Below are 10,363 nucleotides of genomic sequence, written 5' to 3'. Positions count from 1 at the left end.
CCCCGGGCCTCGTGCTCAGTTTGAGTGTTCTTGAGTTAAAAGTGGCAAGTATGGCACGGATGTAAACAAGGTCACGGCCTTGACCCTTACAAAGCGGGACTTCCTGTAGTATAAAAGTGAGCTTTGCTTTCTTGCACTTGATCTGAGAGATCGGGTGCAGGTAGGTAACTGATTTGCTTTTTTAAAGCCACCATTAAATTCGCCATTTTGTGGTGCGCGTGCCCTGTATTCCTCCCTCGTTTCTTCTTGTCTGCCAGTTAGAGTTAGCTGGCATGCTAGCAATGGATAGCATGCCAGCTAATATTCAAGTGTTTGTGTAGACTGTTTTTTCTTTGAAGGTCCTACCCAATCAAACATAGCAAAACAATAGAAGTATTTTGCTAGGTGATGTCTGGCTATTTCATTGCTCTTTATGTAATTAGGATTTGGCACTACCTTCCAGCTGACTTCTCCCAAAAATTAGTTAATAGCTAGGTTTCATTTGACGTAGACGTGACGTCGACGTAAAGCGCGAAATTTGACTGGCGGTCGGAAGTGAAAAAGATAAGCGCAAAATCACAGACAGACAGTACGCAAAATGCCTATGTCCTGTTGTGTTTACGGATGCTCCAGTAGGTCGACCAGAGAAACTGATAAACGGTATTTTAGGGTACCAAAAATAGCCCAACGAAGAGGAGAAAAATGGAAAATTCTAACCGAAAAACGTAGGAAAAAATGGATTTTAAATTTACGTTTACAGTCGGGAGGAGCAGAGTCTGCCAATGCCTGTGTCTGCAGCGACCACTTCGTCAGAGGTAATGTTATGTTTGCAAACGAACTTATTAGCATTAGGTAGTCGTTAAATTCTCGTTTACTTAGTGCTTTTAAGTTAGTAGTCTAATATTGACTTGATTGGGACTATAGGCTGCCCAAGTGCTTTGGATCACGAAGAGTCGGAGGACTGGGCTCCGACGGTCAATCTCGGCTACGAACGAAAACCCAGATCGGAATCAGTTCTCAAACGAGAGAAAAGAATGAAGCTTAAGGCAGAACAGCATCGATGTGCAGAGGCGATTTTGGATATGCAACAGACGGCTGAGAGCCCGGATTTGAGCCTAGTGACAGTGGAGAACAGGCTACTAACCCTGCCATACAATTGCAATGAGCTGCAATCACTTCTCCATCCTCCTTTGCAATTACCCAAGTCTTCAGAGGTGTCTCGTTAGACCGCTGAGAATGGTTTACCTTGAAACAAACAACTGTCACTCTAACGAAGTCCTAAGGATGTGGCATGTTTGTTGACGTTAAAGCCGCTACCGCTAACTGTTAGCGTGTTTAAGATAAAGCAATATAAGAACAAACACTCACCCTTGCAAACACCAAACTGTATCCATCACGGAGACGTTTTGTTCCAAGGTTGTGGACCCACCCGCTGACAAAAAAATTGTACGCCTCCAGACTCTTGAAAGCTTTCATTTGCTGCCTAGTGTAGTAAGAAGTCTGGAGGACCAAGTAGTTGGTGATATCCACAGCCTCGATAGTAGGCAAATCCTTTACTTCTGTGGTGTATTCGGACATTTTCAAAGAATACGGATCACGTCCGATATATTTTTTAACTATCTGTTTATATCTCTCCCGAGAAACGGGGTCTAAAGTTGCACAATAGCTGCTCTCCTGACTCTCCACAGTGTCCTCCATGTTTACTTCCGCCCTCCACTCAAAAATCGCGCTGCCTCCGCACGTCATCAGAACCACGTGACCGCAACCCAACTATTGTTTTCTACATTGTTTGTTGGGGGCCAACGTCATTTGTACTGGTACTGGAGGCAGTTAAGAGCTAGTCTTCTCCTGAACTATGTGTGTTTGAACTGAAGGGAGGGGGATAAAAGAAGCTAGAACAAGAAACAAAGCTATTGGAAAGTGCTCTCCAGAACGTCTCACTTTTCAAGTTGTTGGGGCATCTCCTTCTCTGTAACCTGTCAAGCTCCTGCATCCATAAAACAGACATGGAAGTAACAAGTGGCCCAGTAGTGCTGTGAAAGCAAGTTTGTGTTTTGATATCGACATCTTTGATATTGCATGTCTGAGGAAATTTGAGTGTTGCTCACCTGGTTCAAGAGCAGCAGAAGGGAAGGAGTTTGAGAGAAACTGTTTACTGAAACATATCTTCTGACAGTAGCGCCGACATAAATGGGATGATGGCCTCCTCATCATGTGCCAAGAAAAATAACAGAAAAAGTGCCATCAGAGAGCGCACATGTCTGACCAACTACATGGGATTCCTTAACCACGTGAGAAAACAGGTGGGTGTTTAAGAATACAAAAGCCTGTAGACTAATGCTGCCAAAAGGCACGACTGTGGTTGTTCCCGTCTTGGTTCTTGTGCTTTGTAGTACAAAGCAAGGTTGACGGGTTAGCGACGCATACTGATGTTATTTTACTGATGAATTTCCTGTGTCACAAAAGTAACACAGGAAACTCTGATTTACCCGACTAAATAATTGGCGTCGCTACATTGGTAATCTCTGACTGGGGCTTTAGGTCAAACACAAGGAAAGTTTGACAAAGTTGAACTTGCTATCTAGTACACCTTTTTGATGACTGATTTTCTCCAGGGCAGCCTCTGTGATGTGACCCTTGTGGTTCAGGGAAAACGCCTTGCAGCACACAGAGCAGTGCTAGCTGCAGCCAGCCATGTCTTCAGACTTATGTTCACCAGTAAGGATAACACAAAACTACACAAAAGAACACACATTAATACTCTGCCTTGAGGCCTTACTACAAAACTGTCTCCAGAGAAACATCAGAGGAGCATCCCTCAGGTTGAGTAAAATAGAAAAAGAACCATGTGAGCCAAAATGTAAATATCTTGTAAAGACTAAAATGAAGTAACTGTGTGAGTTGAAACATAATGGTAAATCGACTCTGGTTTTGCTTGCCTTCCTTTTAATTCACAATATACATTTCATTTAACAAAATGGACTGCATTTGGCTTCAAACACAAAAGCTCAATGGTTTATTTCAACAAAGATGGCTAATTTCTGAAACGCGTATGGCTGTTGATGTAGTTCTGTTAATTGTTGTTAATTGTTTTATTTGTTTGTTTGATTTTCTTTTCACTTTCAGCCAGAATGAAGGAGTCTGTGTCTCCTGAGGTGGAGCTCAGGAGTGTTGAGCCTGAGATTCTTGAGCTGTTGCTTGAATATATTTATACCTCACAGTAAGTGTGTTTAAAACAGGGCTATACTGTGAAGCAAGTTGAACCCAATAAGGCTTTGTTTGTGTTAACTGGCTTGACAAAGCTTAAAACTACAGTCAGTGGTAATGGGTATCACAATAGTGGTTAGCAGTTTTTGTTTTGTTTTGTTTTGTTTTTTTCTTTTAAGCCAGCTTTCTGCTTCAGACTCTGTGTGCACTCACATAAAATGGGATTTTGACGTGTCACAAGTCTTATTCTGCACAGAATAATCCCTACACCGCGTTCCAAATTATTATGAAAATTGTATTTGGTGTCATAAAGATTAGATATGATGTTTTTCAATTAAATGCATGGATGGCACTGTGTCTCAGTGCTCTTTGGATCACTAAAATCAATCTCTGACACCTGTGACTATTAGTTTACCAGGTGAGCCTAATTAGAGGGGAAAAACTACTAAAGAGTATGTTCCACATTATTAAGCAGACCACCATTTTCAAGCTATATGGGAAAGAAAAAGGATCTCTCTTCTGCTGAAAAGTGTGAAATAGTGCAATGCTTGGCCATGGAATGAAAACCTTAGATATTTCACAAGAACTTAAGTGTGATCATTTTTCTGTGGCTGAGTCACAGCACACACAGGTTCATGCAGATAAAGGCATAAGGAAGGTTTCTGCCAGACAAATGCACTGGATTAAGAGCAAGCCTTTTTTTTTTTTTTTAATTTTTAAATTTATTTATTTTTTTATAAATGCTTGGCTCTAAACACATGCCGTAAATAAAAGAATAGGAGAGAACATGGCATTTTTATTCACTTTTAAACCAGAAAGCCTTAACATAACTAGTGCATTAACCTTACTTTGCAGTACACTCATCATATGGCAATAAAAGATTGTTTTCTTTTTTCATACTTTGTGTTTTGCCGTGTCCCAGAATCACAGTGGACAGTACTAATGCAGAGTCATTGCTGAATGTGGCCAACCAGTACCAGATTGAACCAGTGAAGATGATGTGTGCGAAGTTCATTTTTGGACAGATTGATGCAACAAACTGCCTGGGTAACAACAGAAACACAGACCTGCCATTGTGGATTTCTTTGAGTGATTCCTGTTCTGTGCTTTTGCAGGCATTTCAGTACTCTCAGACCGCATGAACTGTCCAGAGCTGAAGGCAGCAGCAGAGGAGTTTTCCTATCTCCACTTTACTGATGTCTGCAGACTGGATGAATTTCTAAATCTGGACATTGCACAGCTCGCGCAACTACTGCACCAGGACAAACTCACTGTCTACTGTGAGACACAGGTACCACAGTGTCGACTAAAATTTTATATTTAAAACAAAAAAATGTAGCCAACTGAAATCAAACTAGACCTGAAATTTAACTAAAGCAAGTTTAAAAACAAAAACACTGTAGAAAGCCTTTGTTCCCACATGTTGCTCCATTCAGGTTTATGATGCTGCAGTGCGCTGGCTAAAGTATAACATCCCAAGTAGACAACAGCATATTGTGGATGTTTTGAGGTGCATTCGCCTACCTCTGGTCCCCAAAACCTTCCTGTCAGAAACTGTAAAGACTGAGCCGCTCTTCCAGGACAACCCACACTGTTTACAGATGATCACCCGTGAGTAGCAAAATGGAGAGCTTGCACTCAAATTCAAGTTTAAGATATTCATGCAAGAATAGTGGCGTAACCAACATTCCCAATGAAATGATCTGCATCATTCAATGGAAGCAAAAAGTTTAAACTGATGAATTTCAGTAAAACCTGTTATACATGTTCAACATAATATTGTGGCTAATTGAATTCCAGGGTTTTGCTGGAATATTTTCTGGGTTTTGTGTGTATGTATATGTTGTTGCTCTAAATGGCCAGTATTGGTAATTTGGCTCGTCACGTGACACAGGCAAAGTTCAAATAGTTGCGATATTGCTTTCCACTGTGTAGATGGATCTATTCATTCACAAAAAAACCCTCATTGCTTTTTGCCTTAGGTGCAATGTGGGACCTTGGAGAGCTCAGCCAACCACGTCGCAAGAAGTACGACAACTGCATTGGTCTGTTTAATGGTAACCGCTGCTACTACTTTGACCCCAAGGTAACAACAAATATTTACCAATTCTAGCCACAGGGGCATCACTTCAGACTGTGTAATATCGTTTGGGTATGTGCTTTTTTAGCAGTTGCTTGATGCTTATTTACATTGCCACCTTAGGTAAATGTAGAGGAATCCCACTGATTACATATGAGCTACCTTTAACCTACTATAAGGAGGAAAAACTCTCAAAGTGACTTCCAGCTCAAGGCAGGCCAGCCATTTTTGGTGGAAGGTTAAGGGGAAATAAGATTGAGAAGATGAGCACGAAGCAACAAACAGTAAATGAGGCTAAATAGTGGTGCACATTAGTAGAATAACGATTTGGTTAATCTTCGGTGTTTGTTTGTTTTGTTGTTTTCTTTCAATAGTTCCATACAATAGCAGGTCTGTTCTAATCATTACACAAGTGTTGGTATTGCTTTCCATTCAGGATTACAGCTGGATGAGCATCAACTGCAAACTGTCAAAACGCCAGAATAGGGTGGGCTCCATTTTAGGTGGCTCACACAGCTTTCACATCAAACACACAGACTTCTACAACATTCTGAGGAATAGATGCTCCAGGCCAGGGCCACCAACACCTCGTGAGAACATGTCTGCTTGTGTTTTTGAGGGCAAGATCTTCACATCTGGAGGATCAGAAGCGGGTATGCATGGTGATATGTGTATCTCTTGAAGAGACTGTGGGCAGTGAATTTCTATAGTTTTGCTATGAATGTAGTATAACTTGTTATCGGTGGGGAAAGTTTCTAGCCATGTCTGCAAGCATATGTTTCTGATATTATGTATTGTTTTTGCAGGTGGGTCAGCTGTGGACCTCTTTGAAAGTTATGACACAATGACAGAGTCATGGCAGGTCAACACCAGCATGCTAGTGTCCCGCTGCAGTCATGCCTCAGTGGAGGCCAATGGGCTCATTTATGTTTGTGGAGGACTGACTGGCAACAGTGTTTCTGGTAGAGTCCTCAGGAACTGTGAGGTCTATGACCCCAGCACACAACAGTGAGTCACTACAGCTCTGTATGCTGCTTTTTTTTTTTTTTTTTTTTTTTTTTTTTTGTCTGTGTATGTTTGCAATGTTTGGGACTTTGTGCTTTAAAGGAGGTGTATGAATCAATGGGCATCAGGAGGCTAGCAAAGTTAAAGCTAAATGTATACCACTTTATTGCATGACTGACCAGTGTCACTGGCGATTGTGCATGGTGTTCCTGCATTACGCTGGAATTTTGATGAACTAGATAAAAGAAAAGTGGCAGCTGAAGTATTAGGCTACGTTCACACTGCAGGTCTTAATGCTCAATTCCAATTTTTTTTGATCAAATCCGTTTTTGTTTATTTTGTTTTTTGTCTGCTCGTTCACACTACAAATAAAATGCGACAGCAAACGCGCTCTAGTGTGAACGCTCAAAGCGGCTGCATGCGCAAAAGAAGACGTCACACACAACGCACTCTGTTTAGACCCAGAGCAAACTATATTGTTTGACTGATGGCCCTTAATATAAAGACTTCGGACTTCATGTTTCCCAATTTTTGCTTTAAGTTATTTTGTTATTTACATAATAATGTAAATAACCTAATAATGATCCTTATTGCTGTTTAAGAGAGGAGCGGTGCTTCAAAGGATAGTTGCAGATTTCTGTCAGAATCTGCAGGTTATACAGTACAAATAAAATGTTAACGTTTCTCCAACGTTGTCTTCCCAGCAGTTTTAGTCTGATATTATGTATTGTTTTTGCAGGTGGGTCAGCTGTGGACCTCTTTGAAAGTTATGACACAGTTCCCAGCTTTCGCCTGCAGTGTGAACGTAGCTTTAATCTTGCATAAGTAAGCACAAAAGTTACTGTTGTTGTACTGGCCACAGTGGACGCCAGTGTAAAAATACATGGTTTCCAGGTTTCTCCCAGTGCACAGTGGATCTTATAGCCACCCCGGCAGGTGGTCAACAAGGACACCAAAACTTGTGAAAACATGGGATTTCAAAATGATACCATAATGCATCTTCTAAAAATCTCGACCAAATTCGAAGTCAGAAGTAAAGTTTTCTGAACTTTTTAGTTTAATTCTATTTATATAATAAAATTATATAATTGATACATTATCAAGATTGTTAATAAGCTCATCCATAGATTGTATGGCTACATGGCCAATACCTTCTCATTAGTCCTAAGTAATGCTAATAAAATACTAGGAGCAGGATGATTGGTTGGTACAAACTCTGTCAAGTTAAAGTTTTATTTTATATAACACCAAATCACAACAGTCACTTCAAGGTGCTTTATATAGTAAAGATCCTACCGTAGTGGAGAGAGTTGGTGTTGGTGGCAAGGGAAAAACTCCTGTTAACCAGATAGAACCCTCTGGTTGAACCAGGCTCAGGATGGGGCAGCTATCAGCTGTGACTTTTTGGGGTGAGCAAGGGAAACGACAAAATGAACACTATGGAAGAGAACTGTAATATTTCAAACTCTTTAGCCAGGCTCCTCCGCCATTGCAGTGTTTGAAAAGTATTTTTATATTATTAATAATATTTTTATAATAAAGTATTGAAAAGAGTAATATTACAACTAGTTAGCTTCCGCCATTATTGGAAACTGGAATTGGCTGGGAGGTGCTATGAATTCTGGGATAGGTTGGGCCACGAAGTCCAGGGAAATGAAGGACTCATTTGGAGCAGCCTTCATTGCCTGGCTGTGACATAAACGGCCTTCAAATGCGGCCTCCGAAGCATGCAGCCCCTTAATTGGGGCATAGCATAAGTAACCATTGGTGGTTTTCAAGGCTTCATGTCAAAGCAGAGAAACTGATTATAGAATAGTTTTTGTACGTGGGTGTAAACCAGTCTATTTCTGCTTTGAAGCTGCACATTTTAACAATGGAATTTGGAGATTAATTTTGAACCAGATTTCAATGACAATTCCGGGAACTTTAGGGTTTTTGACACTTTGCTTTGGACATCGGTTTTCGGCACCAAGGTTGTCATTATCAAATATTTGAAAATCTTGCTGAATAAATTCCCTTAAAAGCTTATTCAGAGGGTCATAAAACTCTCAAGAATACGCATTAGATTTTTTTTTTCTCCTCTACACTATATTTATTTTCTGCTACAACCTTCCAGGTGGAGAAAATTGCATGAAATGAGGGTTGCCAGGAAGAACCATGGGCTAGTGGTTATCGACAACAAGATCTATGCTGTTGGAGGCGAAGGGTCAACTGGTAAAGAAAATGGTGTTAAGGAATCAAAGTACTACTGTAGTTTATCACGATGGCCATAGCTAGTAGGTCTGTATAATGCATGGTGGTTTGTTTGTGTGTGTGTGGGTTTTTTTTTTTTTTTTTTTTTTTTTTGGGGGGATTCCCTGTTTTCCAGGTGGCCTTGACTCAGTAGAATACTATGATATTACCACTAACAAGTGGCATGCTGCCTCAAGGATGCCATGGAGAAGTCTCTCAGTGAAATGTGTGCCTGTCGGTGACGTCATTTTTGTGCTGGCAGGCAGGGGACTAGGGGCACAGTGCCTCACAAATGTCCTAGAATACCACACAAAAACCAATAGGTTGGTACATCAACTAAATACTGTTGACATAAACTATATGAATAACTAAATATAAAAATGGAAAGCACTTTATTTTTCAGAATGTCTAAACATCTCATGAATATGAATTTAAATGTATGTCAGTCAGTCAAACCATTTTGGTTACACTTCTTTAACAAAATGATACATTCTTGTTAGAAATCAACATAAGTGATTGGGCAGTTGGGTTGTAAAAAGTAGTGCCTAATATGACTTACCTTATTATTTTATGATGCTTTAGCCACTGCTGATATTTGTAAAAGAAGCATCATTACTATAAAGTCTGAGCAGTAAACACTCAATCTATTTGCTCAACTTCTTACTGAAACATTTCTTTTGTGTTCAGGTGGGTAACATCCAAAGCTCAAGCTTTTTTCTCCACCAGCTGCATTATCTGCACGGTTGGTCCATGAGAGTTCATTGAAGGCAGCCGCAAAATGTTTTTATTTGCCTCATCCTCATAGGACAAGATACACATTTGATTGTTATGATGCTTGTTTGAGACCCCTAGGATTCCTGTAGTGGAATAGTAAACTGATTTGCACAAGGACCTACTACTGAAAGGGTTACTCATCACAATATTTAATGTGCATGTTTACAGAATGGTTATGTTCTTTTAACTTTGTTTAGCAGTAAAAATTCTCTTGCTTGTAAATGTTTGGCAGATATGTGCTGTTTTTATCGATTCATGACTAACTTAATAAAAGTGCTTTGCTAATGATTTGAAATGTTCTTGTAGGAGTCTTCCCCCCCCCCCCCCCCCTTGCTTTGCGTAAGTTCCTTTCGCGCGCGCGTGTGTGTGTGTGTGTGTGTGTGTGTGTGTGTGTGTGTGTGTGATTATTAAACAGTCGCACATAAATAAGTGACGTCATATTCAGTACTTTTGACAGTTCACTCTTCGGCCGCTCCATCTTATTAGGGAAATTCCATATACATAAATGTAAATTTCAAAACTCAACCCCATCATTTAATTTGTTTTTGATTGAAATTGAATATTACTTTAACTCTTAAATTAACTTCCAATTAAAAAAAAAAAAAGGTTTATCATTGATTGAAATTCATTCAGAAATGTTTAACGAATGAGCTGTCACAACTTTCAAGTACAAAGTTGTTATGAAGTCTGTCACATCCCCCCCCCCCCTTTTTTTTTTTTTTTTTTTTTTATCCTTTATTTATCCTTCTTTTTTCATTGTACTGTATATTGTTACTCTTATTTGCCTTGTATGTCTACTGTACAAACTGAACTGGAATGACTGACTGTTCGCTTTATAAGTTCAATAAAGTTTGGAAGAAAAAAAACCCCTCTTCGGCCGCTCCCGTCTGCCGCATTTTGCGGCAAAATTATCCACACCCACCGCCGCGCTATGAATTGTGGGATATATGGGACCACGAAGCGTGCACCAGACCACGCTTGATATTTGGGGAAATCGACGCATTTGAAGTACACTTCGAATTGGGACAGCCGTCGTGGCGTGGCGGTGACGTAACCGCACTTGAAATGCGTACTTCAAGCGTGCAG

General features: G+C 40.2%; 1 protein-coding gene across 7 annotated transcripts; it reads left to right on the top strand.

Moving 5' to 3' along the window:
- Positions 1-9,572, top strand: LOC113013693 (kelch-like protein 7). 7 transcript variants are annotated; one of them, XM_026154803.1, is made up of 13 exons: positions 1-160; positions 2,159-2,282; positions 2,595-2,697; positions 3,106-3,199; positions 4,109-4,233; positions 4,302-4,477; positions 4,623-4,797; positions 5,169-5,272; positions 5,703-5,919; positions 6,073-6,274; positions 8,388-8,485; positions 8,640-8,826; positions 9,191-9,572. In XM_026154803.1, the coding sequence occupies exons 2-13, from the start codon at positions 2,175-2,177 to the stop codon at positions 9,255-9,257; spliced, it is 1,656 nt and encodes a 551-aa protein (XP_026010588.1). In that variant the 5' UTR covers positions 1-160; positions 2,159-2,174; the 3' UTR covers positions 9,258-9,572. The 7 variants fall into 7 exon arrangements, with proteins under 7 accessions (XP_026010588.1, XP_026010587.1, XP_026010586.1 ...); XM_026154802.1 differs by having other exon boundaries at positions 2,156-2,282; XM_026154801.1 differs by lacking the exon at positions 1-160 and adding an exon at positions 445-794.
- The last annotated feature ends 791 nt before the right edge of the window (positions 9,573-10,363 follow it).

Source organism: Astatotilapia calliptera, chromosome 20 (assembly GCF_900246225.1).
Source record: "Astatotilapia calliptera chromosome 20, fAstCal1.2, whole genome shotgun sequence".
Lineage (NCBI taxonomy): Eukaryota > Metazoa > Chordata > Actinopteri > Cichliformes > Cichlidae > Astatotilapia > Astatotilapia calliptera.
Note: the sequence above shows the minus strand (reverse complement) of the source record. Positions and strands in the feature narration are given on the sequence as shown.